At 41.3% G+C, this 26,418-nt stretch overlaps 1 protein-coding gene across 6 annotated transcripts in view; it reads left to right on the top strand.

Annotated features, from left to right (window-relative positions):
• Positions 1–26,418, top strand: part of ATP8B4 (ATPase phospholipid transporting 8B4 (putative)) — a 217,090-nt gene that overhangs the window by 170,768 nt on the left and 19,904 nt on the right. For all 6 annotated transcript variants that reach the window (XR_006887667.1, XM_046655054.1, XM_046655056.1 and 3 more), the window contains 3 exons: positions 6,496–6,643; positions 9,442–9,625; positions 10,169–10,392. Coding sequence is in view for 5 of the 6 variants with exons in the window: in XM_046655054.1 (XP_046511010.1) it covers positions 6,496–6,643; positions 9,442–9,625; positions 10,169–10,392 (556 nt within the window). In the remaining variant the exon portion in view is untranslated. The remainder of the gene's footprint in view (positions 1–6,495; positions 6,644–9,441; positions 9,626–10,168; positions 10,393–26,418) is intronic.

The following is a 26,418-nucleotide window of genomic DNA, read 5'->3' as shown; positions in this document are numbered from 1 at the left end:
GGGGGGGGGGGGGGGGGGGGGGGGGGGGGGGGGGGGGGGGAGAGGAGTTTTTCATAGATGGATTGGCGATAGATTGATTGACAAGCAAAAGTGATCATAGTTTATCCTGAAGGTATTGGGTGGATATAGGTGGCTTCTAAGCAGAAGAGTGACAAACCCAATTTAGCATTTGAGAAATAACACTCTAGTGACAGGATAGATGGGGTATGTTTGATGGGAAAATGAGTGGTATGGAGAGATGCATCAGGAGGCTGTCAGAATACTCAGGTTTAGAGATGATGAGGGTTGAACTAAGACAGCAGGGTTGTAACAATGGGGAAGGAAAGAGTGGGGTGAACTTGACAGCTCTTTTGGAGGTAGAATGGATAGGACTTGGAATTTGATTTGATGTGAAGGGAAATGGAAGGAGGCTCTGTCATTTCTAGTTTGACTGACTTCACAGCCCAGAATACACTCAGGTGTGCAAGAACAGAAACTCATCAAATTTTCAAAAACTGAACTTGACTCCTTCTCTGCTGGATGACAGAACAATTAAACTAGGCACTTTTGGGTAAATTTAGTTCAAGTCAAGGTTGCACAAATGCCTTACCTGTCCCTGGTCCTCAGCATCTACCCTGCTGGCATCCGGCACTTCCTTCTTCTGTGTCCCTCTCTGGTCTCTGGTCTCTTTAGGTTGCTGCTGTCCCTCTCAGCTGACTTCCACCTCCTCCTGAGGAAATATGGAAGTTTGGCTGCTCTTTCTCACTTCTCTGTGTCTGAGAAGACTTGTGCTCTCACATGGCTACCTCTGTTCCTTCATCTACTACCCTCCAGGTCACCATACTTCAGTAGTGACTATTCCATACTCAGATTCCCAAAAACGTATCCGAGGATTCCATTACCCACATGATTCCCCCAACTACTACCAGTCCAGGGGGTGGGTCAGCACCCAAGCTTCTTTAGTGACTCACCAGTATCTCAGCTCCTCTTCACAATTCCTCTCCTCTAGGCTGAATGGCCGGTAGAGAAAAGAGGTCATTTCTTTCCAATCTGTTGCTTATGGTAACATGTTGTGCCCCAATTCCTTTAAGGATGAGTCTTTTGAGACTTGAAGAAACTTTTTTCTTCCCTCTCAAAAAATCCAATTAGTGAAATTTCAGATCACTAGAATTCAGAATCATGATGCTGCTTTGACTTTCAATGGTCTATCAAGATCAAAAAGTGAGATCTTGACTCTTTCTTGTTCCCTCTATACTTGGCTCTGTCAAATCCCCCTAAGGCAAGATATGTTTCTGAGTAAACAGAGAGGGTTCCCTGTGGTAGCAGCAGTGATTGCAGAGTGGAGGGGAACCAAAGTTAATATCTCGAGATTTTATCCAGTTACATTTGGCTACTAAATGGGTGACATAACTGTCATTATGTAGAAGGAATGTGGAGAAATATAATTCTTATATACTGTTGTTGGGAGTTTGAGTTGGTAGAAACTTTCTAGAGGGCAAACTAGCAAGATATTTCAAAATTATGTGTATGCACACTTTTGACCCAATGATTCTGATTTCTAGGAATTGCCCTTAAAAAAAAGAGTGGACAAATGTAGGACTATGTATATACAGAAATATTCATTACTGCATCAACTATGATAATAAATTACAAATTTCTCAAATACCCAGCCACAAGGGATTTTGTTAATTACTATGATACAGACATACAATGGAATACTATGCAGTCATTAAAAGTGATTATGTGCTTATTAACATTGGAAGGTGTCCATGATATATTTAAGTGAAAAATGAGATTACAAAACATCATGCATGGTATGATCCTTTTTTTCAAAAAAAGTCTGCATGTGTATTTATGCATTCATTTGTATAAAACACCATACACCTATATCCATATCTATCCACCTACCTGCCCATCAAACTCTGCAGGACGTATACAGGGGTTCTCTCTGGGTGATAGAATTATGGATCATATTTACTTTCTTCTTTATGGCTCTTCATATTATCTGAAGTTGTGAAAGTGTTCATGCAATGCTTTTACAATTAGAAAAAAAGCCAAAAAATTATCTTCATTTTTTTTTTAACAAGAAGAAAAAATATTCAGAGGGAAAAATGAAGAATTTCCGTCTAGACTAAGTATTTCAGAACTCTTGAGGTTACTTTGCTTAACTAACTGGCAAATAATGTTTATGTCAACGCAGACTTGGAGGTAACCCCATTCTTAGAGTCTAAGACAGAGAGGCAATATATGGTAGAAAATTCTGTATAAGAGGAATTAATACATTTATAGTAGGCATTTGGCTAATATTAGGGTTGGGGAAAAATGGCATCCAAGAAAAGTTATTGCCAAAGGTGCTCTCTTTACTCCTAAACTTGGCTACTTATATCCAAGCTAATAGCTTTTGGGATGAAATATTGAAATCATAAATTTACACCATTCAATTTTCTTGTGTTATGCTTTTGAGTTCAGTGGGAGTTCATGCAAAAACAAACAAAAGAAAGTGTACCAAAAGGACAGCATCTAGTGATAGTAGCTATTGGAAGGAAATGACCTAAATGCTTATATTTAAACTTGTCAAATGTGTTTAGATTATTTCATAAACATGGATATGTAATTTTCATGCATACGTGCATACGTATCATGCATACGGCTTGTTTCCAATTTAGCGTCGTGAAACTGTTTTAGACACTTTGAGTCCTGAGTTAATTTTGCTGCCATAGTTGCTTTAGTATTAAGGGCATGCCCAGAAATCTATAATTAAACCCTGCTATGGTTTCTCAGAAGATTACTGCACTGATTACATTTCACTAATACATATGTCTTCTACCCAAAGGAAAACAGACAGAGAATGTAATTTTGCTGGGGCTGGCAGGCCAACTCATTCCATGTTTCATTTTTGTTGCACTGATCATATTTTATTGTTAGAAAAATTCATGTTCTATAGCTAATTAAACTGTGAACTGACACCGCTGCTTCTTAGAAGTATCCCAGTGATAGACCTAGAAATTGATATTTCCTCTTTAATCAACAAAATACACATTGTATTTTTTTTTTTTACACCTACTTGGTGTAAAGTTATTTGTTTGAATGAACAGAGTTTTCAAATGAAAATGGCTCAAGGGCCAGGCAGGTAACATTAGTTGTGTGATGTGGGACATTAGGGAGTGGTGGGGCCTTTCATATTGTTCATAAAGTCATATAGATTTTTTAAACACAATGCAGGCCAAAAAAATTGCATCTTGTTCTGAATTCCCAACTTGTAGTCACCCAGGCAAAATGTTTTATTAGCTTAAGTTTTTGTCATAAATTGTCAGACTTTAGAACACTAAGTAATCTTGGAGATCTTCTAGTCACCATGGTACAGCTGCCCAAATTTTCAAAGCTGGTATCAACCAGTCTGTTTCGCTGGTCGCATTCCTCTAATTTCTTTTTTTTTCCCCTAAGATTGTCACCTGAGCTAACATCTGCTGCCAATCCTCCTCTTTTCGCTGAGGAAGACTGGCCCTGAGCTAACATTCATGCCCATCTTCCTCTACTTTATATGTGGGACGCCTACCACAGCATGGCTCGCCAAGCAGTGCATAGGTCCCCACCTGGGATCCAAACTGGTGAACCCCAGGCCGCTGGAGGAGAACTTGTGAACTTAACTGTTGCACCACCAGGCTGGCCCCTCTAATTTCTAATAAAGAAACTGGTTCAGGTTTTGAATGTCTTACAGGTCACACAGGTAGTAAGGGGTGGAACTGGGACTTGAAGTCAAAATTTCATGTACCTTCTCCCTTTCTCTACTGTCGGCAGGGTGGTGCTATCCCCTAACCGCTCCTCTGGGACTGTGTCTTTGTCCCAACCTAGAGGCAGCCTGAGGCTGATTCTGTGTGTAAACCAGTTTGATGTGGTAGACTGAGGACTAGGAATTGGAAGACCTGGGTTCTAGCCTAACTGTAACTGACTAATCAAGTGGCTTGAGGTCCAGTTGATCTGTGGGCACAGGAGGTGTCAGAGGCAGACCTCAAGCCGGAACCCAGGTCTCCAGGTTCCGAGCCCAATGCTCCTATATCAAAGTCAAGATAGTCTTCTTTTAAACGTGACCTCATGGTTTCAATCCATTTCCTAACTGGTCCTTTTAATGTTTGAGTGTAGAGTGCCTTAAGAGGACTGATACAATGACTCTTTTTCCTACCATCTCTTTTCTTTATGGGTTGCTTTCAAGCCAACATGGGCCTAACTGTGCCTTGCTGTGTTTGTAGTGGCTTGGGGCTGTGAATGCCACAGTCGCCTCAGCCATTAATGCATTTCTGCATGCTGACGTTGTAAGAGACTCTCCTTCATTACAAAGCTTGGAAAAAACAGGCATTCTTTTGTTTCAGCATTTGTTAGTTGCATTCTGTGGTTAAGCATTTTGTGTTACGCCTGCAAAAATATCTAGTTCATCTTCACTGAAGGGAGTTATGTATAGCTCTTCCCCTCCTAATAAATTGTTTTGGTGAGAAGCAACTGGTGTTTGAAGAGCTAAGTTCCACCAAGAAAAAGAAACGACAGCTCTACAGCATGGGCAGAGGTCTGAGAATGGCCAAGTGCAACTCGGTGAGGAGGGTTGGCCTGTGTGGAGGGAGGGCAATGGGAATTTCCGCAGAGCTGGAAAAACTGTCCCTTCTCTGCCTGGAAAAGCGTTCATGTGAGATGTTAGGAAGACAGTTTAGGGGGAATAAATATCCTAAGTAAATAGAATTTCAGCCAATACGTTCATGAACTTCACCCTTCTTTGGAATGTTTTCATTCTCTGGGGGGAAAACAGAGATTGAGTCATTTCTACAGCGAGTGAGAACTTTACTAAAAAGGAAACCTCACGAGATGTTTGCCCTTTGGTGCTTTCTTAGGACCTGATTTATGAGCTCTGTAATGTTGTCAGAGAAATGTTCATTTCTGAGGAACTCGTCTCTCTTGCTTTCCTCATTATATGGGACTGTAAATTTTCATGCCTGTGAGGAGGATTCCCTGACATGGTTATCTGATGTGAAAGTCTGGTCCTCCCACTTAAAACAATGATTTTTCGTGTCTGTCCTCCCCCTCCTCCCCAGCCTGACTCCCTAAATTTCACACGTAGCCTTCTGACTTTATAAATCTTTTTCTTTGATTCTGCAAACTGATTGCCAAACGCATGATATCATCCTTGGAGCCAGGGGCACATAACCTCCAGTCCCTTGGGTTCCTAAACGCAGGCTGTGATTTTGGTCCTGGACAGCAGAAGGAGATGTTGAGCCAGAAGATAAGGTGGTGGTGGTGGTTCTTTTTTTTTTGAAACTTAGCATGTAAACAATTAGTGTTACATTTTCAAATAATTAGAAAGCTGAGGGCTAACATGGCTGTTTTTGTACGTGAGCATTTTCTTCTTTCAGAGAACCACAGCATAAAATTATTTTAATAAATGTTTTCTATGTTGGATGAGCCTTTGGGGAATCATTTAATTTTGCTGTGAGCCAAAAGATCCATTTTCTGGCCTGTCTCTCACTCCCCATTTTCTCCTGAGCATTAATTTTATATATGCAAGTTGTAGCCTCGAGTGTTGGTGGCTGCTGTGACACTTATCTTCAGGGAGTGCCTGCTGTGTGGTTGAAATCTGAATCATGTCAGCTTGCCCTCTGTCATTTCAAAGCTTGTCATCTAAGGATCCTTGGAGAAGAAATTTCCTTTCCTTTAAAGGCATCATCTTTCCATTTAGAAGAGAAGAATAAAATGCCACTTCACAGGGTGTTAAGTCACCAATCTTCCTGTTAAAGAGATGGATGAGATGTGGGCATCTGCTAATTCAAATCTGCTATTAGATCAGGGAGTTTCCATTTGGAACAACCCTGTCTACACTTTTGCGTCTGTAGTTTCTTTCCCAGAAAGTTGATTCTGTTGTTTGAGCTATTGAGTACAATTTTCACTTAAAATATTCCACTATAATGTAATGACTATGCCAATTCAATAAATGCCATCGTTTGTTTTTATTGTCTAATTTTTAAAAAATTTGCTTCTTAGAAGACTGCTGTTTTAAACCAGATCATATTACATGGTTCTGCAAATTGATGAAATTATTTTATATATAGATACCCTGGAATTCCTAGAAGATTTCATCGATTGTCTTTAGTCTTGCCCCTTCCGTTATTTAACAATATCTCAGGCCAGATCAGTGGTTCTTAGGTACTTCAAGCTCAGACAACCTTATATACCAAATTTATCAAGAGCGCCTAGCTCAAGCCCAGCTCAAGATGATGATTTCGCTTTTAGGTAATTTAAAACATTCAAGATGATTCTGTTTTCATTGTGTTTACCCTCCTACTTCCTGGAATTTGCAAATTTGCTGTGGTATCCATCACAAAGAGTTATCCAGCTTGCTTACTGAAATTGAATCTTATGCCATAGTCCGTCTGAATAGTGACAAAATGAATTTACCTCTAGGCCAGTCTCTTGTTAGAGTTAATAAGTGTACTCTGTATACTTTGTTATGATTTGCTTCCCCCCCTCTCTTTTAAGGAAAGCAAAAGAAAATTTGTTTGGACAAAACAGAAGTTTTTCCAACGGCCATGTAGTTTTTGAAAAAAAGCAGCAGCTGGAGCTGGCCTCAGTGGTAGAGGAAACCATAACAGGAGATTATGCCTTAGTCATAAATGGCCACAGTTTGGTGAGTTCGCTGAAGGCTTTGTTCTTTCTTTTTCTTCACCTCAATAATTTTCTCTTTTGTGCTGTCATAATGAGATCTGCTTTTGTGTTTTCCAAACAAATGACACTGCTAGAGACAGAGCCTGCACAATGATTTCCTGTCTGCAAGAAGGAAACTTCTAATAAATTTCATACATTATTGCTTGAACCAACACAGTGAAGGGGAGGATCTGAAGAAATACTGAATTCACAGAATATCAATCTTGTCTAAATGACTGTAGACCGTTGAGCTGTATTGTTTAAGTGCTTTTCTAGGGGAGAGTGTCACAGTTCACTGTTACTTAATGAAAATAATGCAACTGGATGGATGTATTGTAATTATTGCTCTTGCTAATGTTTGTGATTTGCAGAGTGCAATCTGACCTTCATATAATTACCACACTAAATTAGTGCCATTAAGATACCCCTGGTGGTTTTTCTAAATAGCAGCATTTTACAGCAATGCCAAACAATTTGCTTTGATTAGGAAATCTGGTTCTTGTCGTAATAGAATAAACTTGCATTGTACTTTTAATGTAGTTCAGGTTCCAAATCTTGAACAAATATCAAAACACTCTTCTGAGTTTCTAATTTAGAAAACAAAAGCTCTGGTTGCACTCCAGTGAAATCATCATTTATATGCAGAAAGAGCTAATCTCACATTTTTCTCCAGCTTTGATGATCATTTTTTCTTTCGGAGTTTGGAAAATAAATGTATCTTCTTGTAGAGAGTTTCTTAGAGGACAAATGAAGTTGGATGTGAGTATATTATGTTTTCCCCCCGTGATCAGCTGTCTGTTAGCTCTTGGTGCTTAGAGCATTCTCCAGCTGGATTCCAGACGTAATGATGTGTTGCCTTCTACACCATGGAAAGTTACAGAGCTCAGTTGCAGGCCAAGCTTAGTTGAAAGTTTGTCCAGATGACACGAACTTCTCCCCTGCACAAATGAGCAGCAACTGAAAGTTATAAGCCTGTCAGTTGGGACTTGGAGCTGGTGGCCTCCAAGCCGAATTGCCCAGAGACCGCAATATGGAAAGGGTCCCTAATGAGCTGTGCTTTGACTTTCCTTCAGGCTCAAAGAAGCCAATGCGTGGTGGGTTAGCACACTCAGGTGATAGCACACATTGTTCCCTCTCTGTAAATCTGTTGAAAGAAAGAGCTAAGATAGATGCTGTTAAGAACACCTTCAGCTTCAAAGTCTGAGGTTTATGAAATTGTGAAATGTTATTTGTCATTTAAGAAGAATTGACCATGTTTCTCCTAGTATGGTCAGAAGCTTTTTTTTTTTTTAAAAAAACAAATCATGATTCCGATTTGCTCAAATTTTGATGCTTTGCAGCATGCAATTGGGTTCTTCTTTCTCAGAGTCTGAGTCTAGGTTTTCACTTGTTGATAATAAAGAAAAAAGAAAAGAGAGAAAAGGGGACCATTCTGGGCAAGACAGCCAGTTATATGCTTTCTCTTTCAGAAAGGGCAATTATATTTGAGAATGCTAGCTCACATCTTCCCCTAGGAATTATTGGCCTTGATATGAGAATTTCCTACAGCAGAGTCATGTTTTTATACCCATTCACCCATCCTTCCATTTATAACGTTATCGTTTATTAAGCAACCCAGTCATCGTGCTAGAGCCTGAGGATAAGGATGTGAACAGAACGCGGTCCTTGTTTTAAGGATTGCCATCTGGTGGGAGGGCTAATCTCACAGTGGTATGACAAATACTATAAAGAGGAACAAAGACAGTGCTTTGAGAGCATAGAGGCAAAGCGCACAGTTAGTTCCTCGTGGGAGAGTCGGAGAAGACTTCCTGGAGGAAGTGATGTTTTCTGGTAGAGGAGACAGCAAGTACAAAGGCACAGAGGCAAGACAGAAACTTTCAAATTATGGAAACAGGCGATTTGGCACGACAGGAGTAAAGAGTAAACTGAAAGTTGGTGGTAGAAGACAGAACCCAGAAGAAATACAGGGGCCAGATTGTGATGGGCTGTGATCGTCTTGCTAAAGATTCATTCAGAGATACTGATGACTCAAAGTTTAGGTGGATTCCTGTTTCCTCTTGATGTATTTATTAAATCATATACAGTGAGATGTTTTCCAGGAAAAAAAAAAGGACAGTTAATTGCAAACGATTATGCTGTCTTTTTCAGTCATTTCTTGGCATCTTGTGTATTTGGAGAGGAGTGAGGGTGGAAATGGTTGGGGACCCCTGCCCGAGACACCAGTTACACGCCCCTGTTTTGCACGGGCCTCTCTGGATTTCAATCACTATGTTCTGCAAAGGCTAATCTCCAGATCATCTGCTTTTCATTTGCCTGCGAGTTAACAACACAACAACAAACACTAAATACACAAAACAACAATGCAAAGGACACGAAAATTCTATCACATCAGACAAACAAATCACCATCATTTGTGGTTCATTCTAAACGGGGTGAGGTGGTGGATAGGTTTCATCTTTTCTTTTGCTTATTTTAGTGGACTCTGGAACTTCTCCGGCGTTGTGCAGCATGATAACATGTCAAGGAGGACACACAAAAGGCACTGTGTTTTTTATTTTTATGGTAAAATTCCTTGGCACTTTGTAGGAGTTCAATACTCACTTCTTTAGTTAGTTGTTGTTGGTTGTATGACCCTGAATCAGCAATGACTTGTTGAAGTGAATTTTAAACTGTTTGGAAAAGAAATCAGTTGAGAAACAAGAAATCTGTTTTGCAAATGACATCTCTTATTTATTGTTTCCTGTTCTCTTCTGGATTTTTTTTTTTTTTTTAATAACGTAGGCCCATGCCCTAGAAAGTGATGTTAAGAATGATCTCCTAGAACTAGCCTGCATGTGTAAGACTGTGGTTTGCTGCCGTGTCACCCCGCTCCAGAAAGCCCAAGTAGTAGAGCTGGTGAAGAAGTACAGAAATGCTGTCACTTTGGCCATAGGCGATGGAGCCAATGATGTCAGCATGATCAAAAGTAAGAGGACACTCACTCAGTGGGGCATGCTGCACACTTGGAGTCCTCGGGGTCAGCATTTGGCAATACGTAACGGAGAATGCATTGCAACTTAATTTTCCCAGTGGTTCTAAAATGAATACTTTCTGGGTCCAAAGCGCCCACCGTTATTAGCATTCATAAAAAAATGATTTGTCTTTAATTAAATCATTTATGTACTTTTAGGCTAAAAAAGAATATTGGTCACCTTGTACTGTTTGGAGAAGTAGCTATGGTATAGAGAAATGAACACGGGACCCACAGTCCCAACGCTTGGGTTTAGTTCCAGCTCTGCCACTAACAAATTGTAACACCTTGTGCAAGTTGCTGAACTTTTCTGAGCTAATTTCCTCTTTTGTAAAACTAGGATAAATACCTGTCATGAGTGTTTCATGAGATAACATATGGGAAAAATTATAAATGCTATAGTTGCAAGGTTTCCGTAAAGAACATCATAAAAGAGAAATCGCAAGTGAGATGGTGTCTTTGTTTGGGAAATGAAAGTGTTTCTCTTGTCCTTTGTAGGTGCTCACATCGGCGTTGGCATCAGCGGCCAGGAAGGACTGCAGGCAGTCTTAGCCAGCGACTATTCATTTGCACAGTTTAGATACCTCCAAAGGCTTCTCCTTGTCCATGGAAGGTGGTCCTATTTCCGAATGTGCAAATTCTTATGCTATTTCTTCTATAAGAATTTTGCATTCACACTTGTGCATTTCTGGTTTGGCTTCTTCTGTGGTTTCTCAGCCCAGGTTGGTAAAAAAAAAAAGCACTGTTCTTTCTTTTATAAGATTCCCTGGATTGTAAATGACTGTTTTTCATGGCTCTTTGCTAATAGAGAGCGTTTTTGTATGCCTAATACAAGTGAAATTATAACAATTGTGTAATCGATAGTTGACTTGAGCTTTGAATCCAAGAAGAATATATATTTAGCAGGAATTTTATTTATTTTTTTCTTACTTATGTAGTAACCAATGAGTACTCCCTCCTGTGCATTTTAAAATTTTTATTGAAATGCTTTGGTATGATAACAGGTAAGCTTGATTTTAACTCAGAAGTCTGAGAAACAATAACAAGAAGTGTTGAGGTATCTCTATTGCGAAGATTATCGCTCACCCGGTACCCTGACTGTAAATATTTCAAATCAGGGAGAAGTAATTGATACTCTGACAGCAAGGCTGTTTTGACAGTAATTCATCAGCTAAAAATTGATCTATAGATTATGTCGGTAGCAAAGAAGAAAAATTAGGAAATTCATAAATTAGGATTCTACTTTTATATCTACTCATATCCATTTTAAAGGATAATTACTTAACCCTGTATCTTGGATGTCAGGAAAGTTTTGACCTTGGATAGCAATTGTGAAATGTAAGACCTGCAGCATTTCAATATATTCATGAATAAAAAAATGGCATTAATATTTTAAACAACAACAAAAGAAAAGGATTGTCCTTGAAAATGAAATGGTAACCATAACTCTCAGAGATGTCTTTAATTGCTCTTCCTTCCTCTTGGGTTTAATCACTGATATCCACGATAGGCATGAAGCTAATTTTTTCAATCATTTCATTCTAGGAAAAGTGAGTATGAATTAAATCTTGGCCTTTTATGTTTTTTTAATGGTCCAAGGGAGATTAGTAAATCTTTTTTGTAATCAAAATAGGTTTTGTACATTTTCCCCTTTTTCTGAGAAGTTGAGATTACTTAAAGTGAGGCACACCTGTACCCATTCCTAATTTTCTCTTTTAAGGGTAACATTCCTAGAACGCAAAGTAGACTGTTGATATTTTTGTTGACATTTTTGGTAACCTCTAGAGAGTTGAAGTAAAGTAGAGTCTTGACTTTAGCTTCACAGAAATAAAAGTTTTCTTAGTGCTACTCCAGAGAAGGCATTGGGTGGGGATATTTACCTGCTGACAATTCTGCCTTTGTCCAACAAAGACAAGTGTGGCAGAGTGGCCTGTGCCTTCCTAGGCTGGTGACTTTCCCTCCACGTAAAAACTGTTAAGTTGAAACTAATGTTCGATGACTTCTAACCTCAACATTTAGGTGATTTTCCGCTCGGCTTTCGGGATCTGATAAAATTTGTCAGAGTCAGATGTTAAGCAACTAGATTTTTACTCCTCTCACCAGTATTTACATTTTAAAAGAGAAAAAGCAAGGGAGAATAATGATTCCTCCAACAACAGGAGTAGCTGATGGTTAAACCCAACTGTAAGGCACATCACCTGTCAATGATTAGATTTCTTAAATATTTGATTTAATTGAGCATGTTTCTTTTCTGTGTTCCTTTCTTCATTTTTTTTTTCTTACTTTTTACACTGAAAACTCTGGTTAATTGTACAATCTTCATTTGACTCTGTTATCAGTTCTTGTGGACCCCTGTGTTCTTTCCTATGCTGGTGAGTTGGGCTGGATCAGTGGTTCTCAAGCTTTAACAGACGTCGGAATCACCTGGAAGGCTTTTAAAGCACAGCTCCCTGGGCCCCACCTGAGTTTCTGATTCAGTAGGTCTGAGTTAGAGCCCAACAATTTGCATTTCTAAAAGTTCCCTGGAAATGCTGATGCTGCCACTGGGCCACAGGTATGCTTTCTTGAACCCAGAGCCCAGAGTGAAATCCAATCTGCTTTTTCTTTTGTCCATGCTGGACTCTATTCATCTTCTCCGAGGCAGAGGGGTCAATTAAGTAAACAGCTCATCCCCCAGATCGAATTTTTCTAGATGGCTTAGAATCTCTTTACCAGTCTTGCCAAAGCCATTGCCCCTGAGGCTTATACATGCACTAAGACAAGGTCAGGAGAAGAAGGGGTGTCTGTCTCAGGGCAGAGGATTGCTCTTCCCAATTTATCCAGTCCATTATGATTTTTATCTAGCTTAACCATGAGCTCCTTGAGGAGAGAAAGCACATCTGAATCATCTACACAGCCCACGATCTTGAATCATGCCTGCCATATAGAAGGCATCTAGTCATTTCATGTTGTTGGGTGTTTCTAGAGCCCTTTCTTGTGCTTGAGCAGATGCAGCAAGGACAGTCATTCCAACATGCTTCCTGTCACTTCTGCAGGATGCCTCTTACTCTACCTGCACTGAGGGCCATCTCTGCAGATTCCACATCTGGTCTGTGTAAATGTGTGCAGCCTGACTAGCACTGTGTGAAAGGGGCTCAGTGTCTTAAGATCTCAGTCTGATTATGGCATTGATTCCAGAATGTAGAATGATATTTTTTTCAGTTGTGTTAATATTAATATGATATGATAGTTAATTGGGCCACACGTAATATATTTCTTAATTATTTCTATATTACTTCATTCTAGGAAAGACATAGAGAGGATTTCCCAGGTTTATTTTGCTTTTCCTGTGTCTTGGCTGATTTAAATAGGGCAGAACACATCTTTTTTAGGCAGGAGAACCACCTTGGGCTACTGAGTAGAAGTCCCAGACTGCTATCTATTTCTTCTTAATTTTTACAAAGATTTGATTAAATTTGGACTTGGGATATACCTATTGGGCAGGATCCCTTGGTCTCACTATTTAAGGCTTTCCTTCATTCAATGAATACTGACTAAGCCCTTGGTATATGTCAGACTGTGGTGCCTGCTGGAGATTATATCCCAGCTATGGGAAGGGATGTCTAAGAGGTGCATTCTTGGTGGACATGGCAAAGTGTGATCTCACACATATTTTAATAGCTATGCACATTATGGAGAATTTAAGGTTCTGTTTCTAGGCTTGTCAGAGAAGTAGACAGTCTTATCAGGGGAGTGGCAAGCAGTAATTTGTTATCATTTTTTGGGGAGGAAGAGGCAACGGGTCAATTACAGTACCCATGTAATGGCATCAGTGCTGTGGTGTCATCATCTAGGTGGAATCATGATGCTGTTCACACCAACAAGTAAAGGGAAAAACAAATTGCAATTATAGCTAACACTTAAATAGCACTGACTTTCTTCCAGATATTGTCTAAATATTTTGCCTGTATTAGCTCAATACTTACAATAACCATATGAAATAGGTTTTATAATCACGGTCTGTATTAGCTTTTAAAAAATTTTTAAATTGTGGTAAAAAGTACATAACATAAAATTTACTGTCTTAACCACTTTTTTTTTCAAGGAAGATTAGCCAATCCTCCTCTTTTTGCTGAGGCAGACTGGCCCTGAGCTAACATCCGTGCCCATCTTCCTCTACTTTATGTGTGGGATGCCTACCACATCATGGCATGCCAATTGGTACCATGTCCACACCTGGGATCTGAACTGGGGAACCCCGGGCTGCTGAAGCAGAATGTGTGCACTTAACCGCTGCGCCATCGGGCCGGCCCCTGTCTTAACCATTTTTAAGTTACAATTCACTAACGTTAAGTACATTCACATTGTTGTGCAACAAATCTCTAGAACTTTTTCTTCTTGTAAAACCAAAACTTTATACCTATTGAAAAACAATTCTCCAATTCCCCCTCCCACTAGCCATTGGAAACCACCATTCTACTTTCTGTTTCTATGAATTTGACTGGATAATTTCAATTGACCTATGTTCTAGTTTACTGATTCTTTCTTCTGTTTGATTGAATCTGTTGTTGATGCTCTCTATTGAATTCTTCAGTTCAGTCTTTGTATTCTTCAGCTCCAAGATTTCAGTTTGTTTTGACGATTTCTTTTTCTTTGTTGAACTTCTGATTTTGTTCATACATTGTTTGCCTAATTTCATTTAGTTGTCTGTGTATTTTGTAGTTCACTAAACTTCTTTAAGAGGATTATTTTGAATTCTTTGTCAGGCAGTTCACAGAACTCCATTTCTTTAGAGTCGGTTATTGGAGCTTTATTAGTTTTCTTTGGTAGTGTTGTTTTATCTGATTCTTTTTGATCTTTGAGTTGGTAGCTGCACTTTTGAGTAAGCAGTCTCCATTTCCAGACTTTACAGGTTTGCTTTGTCAGGGAAAGACAGCTCAGGTCAGCTTGGGGTATTGGCTGGGTCAGCTGGCACCATCTGTGGGCAGGTGGGGCTTGCTATCAGGGCCTCTGGTTAGACAAGGCCATGGCCTGTGCTCTGAGGTCAGGGCAGCTGCCACTGGCTGGGCTCTATGAGTAGTCAGGGCTATGAGCTGGGTTCTGTAATTTCTCCTGGTTGTATGGGGTCTCAGGTTGTACTTCCTGACCAGATGGGGCTACTGGCTGGACTCTGTGTTTGTTGCAGTTGGATGGGGCCTCCAGCTGTGCTCTGTGATCAGGTGAGGCCACAAGGTGTGCCCCAAAGTTGGGCAGGGTCCCTGTCTGGGCACCCTCGTCAGGTGGGACCACAGGCTATGCTTGTGATTGGGTGAGATCACTGGCTGGGCTCCTTGGCTGGGTGGTACCATAGGCTGAGCTTTGAGGCTGCCCTGGGTCACTGTTCAGGCTTCCTGGTTAGGCAGGGCCAGACGCTGTACTTAACAGTTAGGCAGGGCTGATGGTTTGGGTCCCTGCATAAGTGAGGCTGTAGGCTAGGCTCCTTGGCTGCTTGGGTTCTCTGGCCAGCTTCCTGATTGGGCAGGACTAGAGGCTATACTCAGCAGTTTTGATGGGGCTGTGAATTTTCTTTCCTACACAGGCAGGATCATAGAGCGGGCTCCATGGCAAGTACAACTCTTTGGCTGGGTATCCAAATCAGGCAGAACTGCCAACCAAGCTCCCTGGCCAGATGGGGCCACTGGCTCAGTTCTGCAGATGGGCAGAACTCTTGGCTGGGATCTCTGCTCCAGTACTGCTGCAAGTAGGAATGAGGCCCTCCAAGATCTCTGTGCTGTAATCCCCACCCCCTCCTCTGTCTCTCTCTGATCCCCAGTGGTCAAGACTCGCAGATTCCCCCAGTGAGCCTTGTGAGGCAAGACCCCGTGGGCTTCCCAGGAGGTGTCCTGCAATGCTGGGAGAGCTGGATGTCCACCTTGGGCTCTATTTTTCCCACCGGAGAAACCATAGGCCCAGAAGGGCCCTCTTGGTGCAGCACTGTGTTGGCCTGGGGGAGGGGCGATGTGCTCAGAGTGGAGCTGCTCCTCTTTCCCTTCTAATGTGGTCCTTCTTGGTCTCTGTGGTCCAGTGGGATAAGCTTCAGCCTTATCCACCAGTTCTGAGATTTTCACAATGATGTCTCATCTGTGGATAGCTGATAGCAGTTTTCTGGTGAAGGGACCTGAAGTTGGGAATGACCTATGTTGCCATCTTGAACACTCCTGAAGTTGATTTTTCCCGAGAGCATTTACGTGGCTTCTGCCAGCTCCCTGGGGACACTGCCTACTTCAGATCTTTTTCTCTGTTCCAGGATTTTGTGAACTTGGATTGCACACTCTGGTGAATATCATTTATGGTTCAAATTTTCAGGAGAAACTTTTTTTTGTTTCTCCTTTTTACTGGTCCCTAGGTTGACCCAGGCAAGTTTCCTTGCACTCCCTTTCTGCACAGAGATTTGTTTCTCCTTTACTCTTACACTAAGGATTCAGCCCTTTGCTGCTTTAGCTTTACAAGAATGTTAGATTCCCCATTTGGTCTAACCTTGCCATCAATAATGATTCTCTTACAATAAATAGTGTCTTAGAGTCAATAAGATTTAGTATTATTACCCACACTCATTTGGCACAGAACCCTGGTTTTTTCCTGAGCAACATGCTCAGAACATGTAGAACATGTGCCATTCAAAACTCACTTTGAGAAATTCTGGAGTAGATGTGTCTATGGTGACAGTGTTAAAACCTGCCATTACTGTGTCATTTATTTTAGTTCCAATGTTTTGGAGGTAGTAAGATGTACGAAGGATAAAGGATGCTAAGAATACTATCTCCATAGGAACAGGCTACTTATGTTTCTTCTTTCCAAAAACTTCCATTTTCTTAATTAACTCTAGTCCAGGGGACAAAATAGCCCTGTTTTGTATGCTAAAGTGTGTGTATGGGGTACATTTAAGCTTCTGCAAAGTCTTTTCCACTATCCTCAGAGCTTTTTTCTGATTATAAATATAATTATGTGAATATATATTAACTTTTATGTATCTGAGACTGTGCTTTTTATATCTTCCTTATTTTAAAACAAATCACATTTTAAGAAACTTCTCTCATTTTACATTCTTCAAAAATGTTTTTATTAATGGCATTCTGAAATATGAATTTATTATAAATTGCCTAACTATTCTGATTTTATGAGCATTTCAACTGTTGTCATTTTAAATTGAGTAATTCCTTCCTTGCCCATAGCCATGAGTCACATGTTGTCAAAGTGCTAGGAGGAATACTTGTTGACCATCTTGGGAAGAGAAAACAAAGTGATGGCTAGGACAAATCCTCACCCACTTGGAATTCGTTTTCTCATCAGTAGATAATGTATAAATAAGTCCAATAGAAGTATAATTGAAGTTAATATGAAAGGATGGGGAAAGGAGAAATGTGTGAGGATCTTGCACGACTTCAGGGGCTCCATTAATCTCAACTGAATATATGAATATTTTCACAATTAAGTGGAGGTCTGCAGGCCTGAAAGTCTAGCTACCCGCAGGGGCTGAGGGGCAGGTGTGTGTGAAGCTGTGAGACCACAAGCCAAGTAAAAGGAGGAAGACCTTTCCAGCACCCCTGAGCCCTTTCCAAGTGACCTGCACTTAGCTGAATGTGAAATCTCTCTTTAATTTCTGAAATTCCATTTAAAACCAACTCGTTGAGAAACTCCTTCAAAAACTGCATGGCACTGAAGGGAGATCTGACTTAATGCTATTGTCTATGCAAGAAGTTTCTTCTAGGACAGCTCTTAGGCCCCGATCAAGATGGAGACTCTGGTATTTCCCTGCCCTGCCCATGTATGAGTGGGCTGGTGTGTCAGTGATACTGAGAACTGACCGTGAGGGTAACTCGGATCAATGGAATTGGGGCTGACTTGTCTCTTTTCCATTCTCTGTTTTTCACTAGAAGGTCCTGATTAGCAACAGCTTTAACTGAAAAATGTTTGGCTTTTTTTCTTAGCCCTGTTTTTCTAAGGGCAATACACTGTAAATGAGGCAAGTGAAAAAAGAAAACAACATATTTGGGAGAGATGCTAGTCTACAGAGAATGAGAGTCTTTGAATAGGGGACATTTTTGCAGTCATGTTTTTTCTTCCCATTGAAATCGTTAGCTGGTTTTGGCCTCCAAAGCCACATGTTGAGTGACAAGGCTTTCCTAGCCCCTAACACCCATTAGATAGCCACTTGCTTCCAGTCTGTTAAGGGAAGTCAGCTGTCTGAGGTCTTCCTTCCCCCTGCCATCCTTCTCCTAAATTGCTTCAACGGGATTGAAAGCTTCATGGTGAAGTGGAGCCAGTAGTAATAAAAACTGTAGGGCTGTGGGGGCTGGTCTTGTGGCATAGTGGTTAAGTTTGGTGCGTTCCCCTTCGGCAGCCTGGGTTCACGGGTTCGGATCCCGAGGGCAGACCTACGCCACTAGTCAGCCACGCTGTGGCAGCAAGCCACATATAAAGTAGAGGAAGACTGGCACAGATGTTAGCTCAGGGCTGATCTTCCTCAGCAAAAAATGAGGAAGATTGACAACAAATGTTACTTCAGGGCTAATCTTCTTCAGCAAAACAAACAAACAAGCAAAAAACCCCACAAAAAACAAAACCAAGACTGTAGGGCTGGGCAGATTCAGTAACATCAGGTGTGTGTTTAGAGGCCCTTCTTTGACAGGCCTGATCTTCAGTCACTTCTCTGTCCGATTGCCTCCAGGAACATCAAAATGAATGAGAGGACACAGTTCCTGCCCTCAGGAAACTTACAGTCTGGGAAGGATTTTATTTTCATGAGTGTGAAACTGATGTTGAATAACTCCATAGTCACCTTTCTCTTATTTTTCCTCCAAGAGTTTTTTTGAATTAATTTTGTCATGGACAAGCCATGTCTTGGGGCCAACCCTGTCCAATCTCAGCGCGATTCATAAGCGCCCAAATATTTCTTCCCTGCACTCAACAGATTACTGTGAAGTAATCCACTCTGTAGCCGAAAACATCTGACCAAATGTAAACAGACTGTGCTTTCTTTGACACAATGTTGACTTTTAAAAACACCAGTTTAATTACTTAACGAAGTGACGTGTTATTTTTTCACCACCTTGGCCTGTCTTTCAGGGCCTGGTAAGTTTTACCCAGACTCTTATTCTCTGATGAGAGCGCCAGTGGATTCCAGCCAGTGCCCCATCCGGTAGGTGGGCTGGGGCAGATGTGCAAGCTGATCCAGCTGTGGCATGCAATGCTCCAAGGGGCTGGTGGGTGGGACCGTCACTCCTGCGGGATGGTGGCACTTGGGCCATCTCAGGTGGATGATGATGGGGTGCAGGCTAAGTTGTGCTCGGTTTATGGGCTTTCCCCTGGTTAACTTCGGTACCCTGCCTCTGTTGTGCTTGCTTTGGGACACATGGGGAAAGAATCTGCCTGGGAGGGACCAGACTCCTTTTGCTTGCTTCGCTGGATGGACTTTCCAGGGAGAAAGAGTTGGGACACAGAACAAAAAGTATGTTTTGTTGAAGTCTAGACTCTTTGCTCTGGCGGGGAAGGTCAGAGATACTGAGTCCAGCCCCTCATTGTACAGAGGAATGAAAGAGAGGAGGAACCTGAGTCCCCTAAGAACTGAGGGTCAGTGGGAGGCAAGGCTGGGACTGGAACCCACGTCTCCTGACTCTCCCTTCAGTGCTTTATCTACTCTCCTTGACAAGTGGCCACTCGATTGTCAAGACTTGGAAAAGAGAATGGCTATCTCTTCTTTAAAAAAACTGTCCTCCCCGACGCCAATCCGGGAAATATTTCCTTTATTTGGAATCTAAAGGAGACCATGCAGAAACAGTCAGTACAATATGACTATGGGGAGAAAATGAACCCTCTTGTTGAGAGAGAGTTCATGTCTTGGGGTATCTCCCACAGCTTAAGCCCTTAGAAAAGCCAGGCCTCCACCTAGGCAAACTGCCTCCTGGAATCATCTGGAAGCTTGAGGCTGCCTTCTGCCAGCAAACACTCCAACCAAACTGCCAGTGAGAGGCAATTTAAATATAATCTGTCTTGAGGAGATTTCCAACCAGATTTCTGGACCAGAGGGGTTTGAATAAAGGTCAGCTAAGTCTCTAAACTGAATCACGGATCCTTTTTAAGAACATGTCTTATCCCAATCCATTATCAAATCCGCGTGATTTTCACGGAGCCCACTCTGGGTTTGAGTGCACTATTTATACATGTAACTTACTTTAAAAGCACCCCATGTCCTCAGGATTTTTAATAAGGATGAACTGTCCCCCACCAGGTATAGAGCCAAAAAAAAAAAAAAAACCAAAAACCCAAACCAATGTTGGTTGAGGCCCTATTTAGGAAATTCACGTTTGAAACTATGCAACTACTGGCGCCGTGTACTTGTGCGATGATATTATCTGATGACAATTTATCATTGTCAGTGGGATACAAAGCTGTGTATGTTTTGTCTTTTTTAAATTCTGCTGTGATATGGAAGCAATTATCTTGTCAAGGCCAGAAAAACTTTAGTTCTGTCAAACAATGTAAGAAAACCCACAATGAAAAGTTTGGAAAGTGACGTGAAAGAGTTCAACTACTCTCCAGGCTTAGATGACTTCATGGGTTTGGGTACCTGTGAGCCTGTCTCAGCCTGGCATGGCAGTTCCTGTCCCACTGGCCTTCCAGATGTGCATTGTGGAAAACCCAGGGAGGGGCGGGGCCTCTGGCTGTGTCCTTCCCTCCTGGATCCTGCTAGTGGGTTTCTGTTAATTACACAAATCAGTAACAGATGTGCTGAGGCTGAAGCCCTCATATTTATCCCACAGTGTGTTTTCTTTAAATGACAAATGTTCTTTAAGGCCAAAACAAGAAAAAAATATCATTATATAGTTTTCCTCTGCATCACACAACAAAAGCTGGATACATGGTTCCGAAGAGGTGGTTGATCCTGTTATTTGAACAAGGCGCTCAGCCAATGATCTCGGAGTGGGAAGCCCTTTGTAACTGTTTCAGAGCCTTATTAAGATTTAAATGTGGTATTCTATAAATCATAGATTTTGTGTTCTGTTCCCCAAGCTGTTTGACTGTAATTTGTAGCTGGATTATTTTTGCTCTAAATAAAATGGTTGATAAGGTTGATAAATTGCTCCCTCAAAGAAGGGAGCAAGGAGGAGCTTTCCTTAAACAGGAAAACAGTGAAGTTGGAAAAACGGAGAACTCTCCTTTCCCTTTTTTTCTGATCTGTGAAGAGACACAGGGCTCCAGATACGCTAATGGCATCTCACAGGAGCATGGCTTTTCTCTCTTATTCAGAATATGGGAGATGGGGAACAGGAAATTTGGAAAGTAGAGGTGGAGTGGCTGCCCCTAGGTGTACAGGGGACCTAGAACAAATACTTTTTTGTGGGACTCCTGTTTATATAAACAATTTGAGTTATCCAAATTCAGTTTCATCACCATTTGACAGGTCTAGTCTTGGGCCAGAATGTTTCCCAAACTAGAGGCTCCAGAGGAATTACCACCCCCCCCCCCCCCCCGCCACTGCCAACTCTGCCCATCTCTTTGGGGCATCTGGTCAACCGATGTGTATGTGGGGTGGGGGTGGATAGTGGAGGTGGTAGAGGGCTTGAGCATACCTGGAAGGGAAGAAACTCAGATGGCATCCCTGTGGGTCATGATCTGGGCTGGTGTGCCCCTCTGAGCTGGTCCTAGTCACCAGAGGGAGCCTTAAATATTTTCCGAGAGTGTCTAGGGACCTTAAGGAAAAGTGGAGTATTCATTAGGATAACTATTTGAGTAGCTGGAGATCTCTTGCAAGGGCAGGAAGAAGCCTGTTGTAGAAGAAATACCACTGGTGACTAATTTTTGTCACAACTGTAAAGTTTAAACTGTCCTCCACTGAATGCAGCAGATACAAGAACCCAGCTGCCCCCTCTTGTGTCAAATAGTAAGTGATGAAGTGTAAAACAGTGACAGTCACTAACTCGTTGTTGTTTTGCAAAATACAGTTTTCTGAAGTTTATGGTCTAAACTGTACTAAGCCAATGCACATCACTGAAAAAAGGTGTTTTTTAAGGTGAATGACTCAGGTTAACACATCTTGGTGGAGCCCAAGGCAAAACTAAACAGTGATTGATGTAATTAAGTATTCATGAGGAAAATGCATAATTATATCAAGGTATTCAGTTTCCTTTAAATGTTGTTCTAATTTTCTATTGATTTCATTAATATAGTAGTTTATTATAGAAATGTCTATGGTTATGTGGAGCAATAAAGAATTGTATTTTCATAAAAAAGTATAATTAGTAGAAAAATGTACCTTTTTATTTACCCATTAAACAAATCACTTGAAGCTCGGATCCTTGCTTGCCCCTCCCCCCCTCCCTCCCTCCCTCTGTCTTTCCCTTCCTTCCTTCCATAAACAGGTGCTCACTTATTGAGCAGTATCTGTTTGTCAGGTGCTGCTGCTGGCCTGGCGTTTGCTCATTTCATTGAATACTCACAGCTTCCCTCACATCTCCATTTTGTAGCCAAGGAAACTAAGACTCAGAGACATTGCGTATCTTCCTCAAGAACATGCAGTTCTGTCTTCTAACTCCAACACCCTTATGCTTAAGACATTAATTTCCTTTTGTTGAGTACTTGCCATGTGCCAGGCACGGAGTCAGGTTCCTGGGCCCCACAGATGAAGAAGTCATATAACCCGCTCCCAGGGAGCTCATGGTCTAGCGGGGTGGGGCTGGGAACCGGCACATCCATCATTCTAAGTTGACAATTATGAAGAAGTGAGGTTGGAGTGTCACGGGACTACCAAGAAGTGGCCTGGAATTGGACATGTTTATTTAATGACACATTTTAATGAAAAAAAAAAAAAGACTGTTTTCCAAAACAAAAACAAATTAGTGACTGTCACTGTTTTACACTTAATCACTTACTATTTGGCACAATAGGAGGCAGCTGGGTTCTTGTATCTGCTTCTGCGTTCAGTCGACTGTGATTATAAGTCATACACACTCATGTGAGAATAAGAGTGAAAAGGGCAAATACATAACTTCTTAGTATTATTGTGAAATAGTTTTGACATTGTGGATCCCCTAAAAGGTCCCTAGACCATACTTTGAAAATCTTTGTGTTCAAAATATAACATCAGGCCATCTCCTAAGCTTGATGGGCCGCTGCTTCTCCATCTGTAAATTGGAGCCTGCTAATGGTATCTACCTCATCAAGTTGTCATGAGGATTTAATGAGTCTATACGTGTAAAGCTCTTAAAATAGTGCCTGGTACATAGTAGGTACTCAGTAAATATCAGCTAGTTTTCTTATTTGTTTTGTTGTTGTGATTCTGAATGGCAGTAAAAATTCTTCCAAGAAATTGCGAAAACTCCTTTAAACTTCATTCTCACTGATTTTTACCCCAGTCCTTTCTTGCTCCAGTTGTGAAATGAGGCGTCTAATCTGAGTGCCAGCTTATAAATGCTGCTGTCAAATGATTGTAGGTTTTAATGCTAGCCAGTTTGCGATTATGATGATACTTCATGCCAGACCATCAGCTACTCACAGTTCAGCATGTCATAATTTCCCAGATTCTTTCTTTTTTCTTAATATCTGAAATCATCTCTTCTCAGCAAGTGGATGTTGGGTAGTGGACGAGGTGGAGGAAGAAGTAATTTGACAGCACCAGGTTCTGCCTGTGCTGCAAGGCTTCAATAGAACTGCTTTCCCTTCTTCCATTTTCCGTACTGCAATCATGAAATGAACTGATGTATTTTAGGAATGAAAGTCAGACGCCATCATCACATCATTGAGGATTGGTGTCAGCTACTGCTTTTTTGGGGGGGAGGGGTGTGCATAGGAGTGAGTGAAATTCTCACTCTTGACTTGACTGTGGAATCACCTGGGAAATTTTTAAAACTCCCCAGCCTGGATCATCCTAACCCCAAAGATACTAATTGACCTGGAGAGTGACATGGGCATCAGGACTTTTTAAATCCTCCCAGTGTCCAAGGTCTCACCAGGCTGTGACTGAAAACCAAGGTCACGTGTTTCCTTTTTTCATTGTAAAATAAAACTTAGCTACAAAAAGTACATAATATGTAAATGTCATCTTAAATTGTTGTAAAGGGAAACCCATGTAACCATGATCCAGCGCAAGAGAGGTAACGTCGCCAAGCCCCAGCTGCCCTTGTCTTTTCTCAGTCACCCGCTTTCCCCTATTCTCTAGAAGTAACTATTACCCAGGCACTTTGTAATCACTTTGTTGCTCTGTTTTATAATTTTACCATGAGTATGAATCCCTAAACAACACAGAATAGGTCGGCACGTTTGTGAACTTTGTTGAAATGGAATCATACTTTTTTGTCTGACTTCTTTTGCTCAACGTGATATGTATTTTTTGATTCATTTGTGTTTTTGGAGACAGCTATAGTTCCTGTCTTTTCATTATGCTATAGTTTCCTATTTTGTCAGTATACTGCAATGTCTTTCTCCATTCCACTCCTGATGAATATTTGGGTTGTTTCTGGTTTGGGACTGTTACAACTAGTGCTGCTGGGAGTATTTTCCTGTCTCCTGGTGCATGAAGGCAGACATCTAGGAGGAGAGTTGTTGGACACATTTGCTCATCAGAAGGAAGAGAGAGGGGCTGAGCTGCAGTTTTGGTGGGCTCTTGTGATGGCCAGGAGTTGGCATCCGGGAGCCTGTTAACACTCCTGCTGTGGGCTGAGACCTTGGAGGGTTGCACTGCTCTGAGCCGTGTGCCCTGGGGGTGTTGATCTACTGGAGGCAACTGAGAGGCTCAAGATCATCTGCTTTTGGTTGCTTCCTAGGACTGGAAGGACAAGGTTCAGTGCCCATCAAGGGTAGAGATCCTGATGAAACACTTCCCACTCTAGGCTGGGACCCAAGGACAGCCTCCTGGCTATAGGGCACAGGGTGCATTATGGCAGGATGGCTCCTGGCCCAGAAGAACATCAGGCCTTCACTCCAACCTCAGCAGCTGGTAGAAGAAAAGAAATATAGTCTCTGGAGAAAGATAATAACATCTTAGGCCTTGAAGTAGTTCTTTAGTTCTAATCCTCTCCTTGGCCTTGACAGATAAATTCCCTACTATCTTTGGTTCATTGATGCTTTCCTGAAGATGCCTTTGTTTTTTTTTTTTTGGGTCTCAGCTTTTTTCATTATCTTCAGCGGGCAGTTTGGTATGAATCAGTTGTTATGGCACATGCTTCCATCTTGTATGAGTGCCATAAATCTTGGCTTATTTCAGATGCCTCTGCTAAAATACCCTGGGGGTTTCCAGGGAATGCTGATGGGCTTTTCCAGTCTATTCTCATGGTTGCCTAACACCCCAGGCTACTGCCCTGCCCTGCTGCAGGTTCTCTCCTGCAACATTGAGTCTAAGATCCTTCAGGTAACTGTTGCTATCTCGTACTACTTTGTTCCGAGCATGGATGTAGGCTGTGGTATGCTAGGGCTGGCCCATATTGGTTCATAAGAGCTGTTGTTAAATTGTCAGGAATTATATGAGCCAGTGGTTAAACACAGCCATTATTAAAAATTAAATGATATAAACTTACAATTTAAATAAATTATATTAAAAACAAAATTCGTAAATATTCAAAACTCACTTCCTTATTATTATATGATGTTTTACTATTTATGCTCTTGAGGTTATTTGTATCTATTGGATCTGTAGGGTAGAAATGCTATATAATGGCATGCTATGGCACATCTCTTCCCAACTCTGCTTTTAGTGATATCACTGCTTGGACAGCCATGGCGGAAATATTTATGCCATGGAAGTTGGCAAATGCTATAAACCAGGGCTTTTTTTTTTTTTTTAAGAGCTAGTTGTTAAACACTTAGCATATCACTGGACATAGGCCCCCTTTTCAAATCCTTACAGCAGAGTTCAAACAGACTCAAAGTATAGAGTTTAACAAGACAATAATACAAAGGAGTTATCATTTGGAGAACTTAAAAACTGGATATTAGAAGTGGTTATTCTGGTCACAAGCCTACACTCTTGATGATAGTCCTTAATGTTGCTGCTTAGCCTAAATACTGTCTTGACTATTTATTGGTGGTGGAATTCAACTTTCCTGCCTAGCTTTGGCCTACCCTCAAAGAGAATGATGTTGCACAGGTCTTTGCTATGTGGATTCCAGGCCGCAACCATCTGAGTGAGATACACAGAGAGTAAAACAATTTCCTTCCTTCCCCTGTCTACCCACTCCTCCTTTTCCCTTTTCTGTTCTCACTTTTTTGCCCTAAGATTGAACTCCTCCCAAGATGGTTGACGGCGGGAATGTCCATCCTCCTTACTTCTTACCATGAGGCTAACCTGGCTCAGAATGCAATACTCAGTGTATTTCACAGTGTCTGGTTTATTCAGTGTTGAATAAAGCCACCCGTGGAGCTTCAACAGAGCAGTCCAGGTTGAGATTCGGCCTCTGAAGACTGGCCTCCACTTCCCCTTTCCTTGAGCAAGTAGACACCCATTCTAAGAGTAAACAACAATGCTTAGATATAGTGTAGTCCAAATCCAGATTTAGCAATAAAGACACCAACATATTTCTCTTCAATATAATCTACCTGCACAGGACACAATTTAAAAGATTGCCTTATTTATTTAAATACCTATGTAGAACCTACTTTTATCTCCTCTGTCTGGAACATTTGTATTTAAGATTCCTCATTGCCCTCAGAACTTCCCTAAGAAGAAAATGTGCTTCAGAATATATTCAAAACCCATCACTTCTCCTTGCTGGTCACCTGATCCAGCCAACTCCACCCTC

The sequence above is a fragment of the Equus quagga genome, chromosome 2 (genome assembly GCF_021613505.1).
Source record: "Equus quagga isolate Etosha38 chromosome 2, UCLA_HA_Equagga_1.0, whole genome shotgun sequence".
NCBI classification, from domain to species: domain Eukaryota; kingdom Metazoa; phylum Chordata; class Mammalia; order Perissodactyla; family Equidae; genus Equus; species Equus quagga.
Note: the sequence above shows the minus strand (reverse complement) of the source record. Positions and strands in the feature narration are given on the sequence as shown.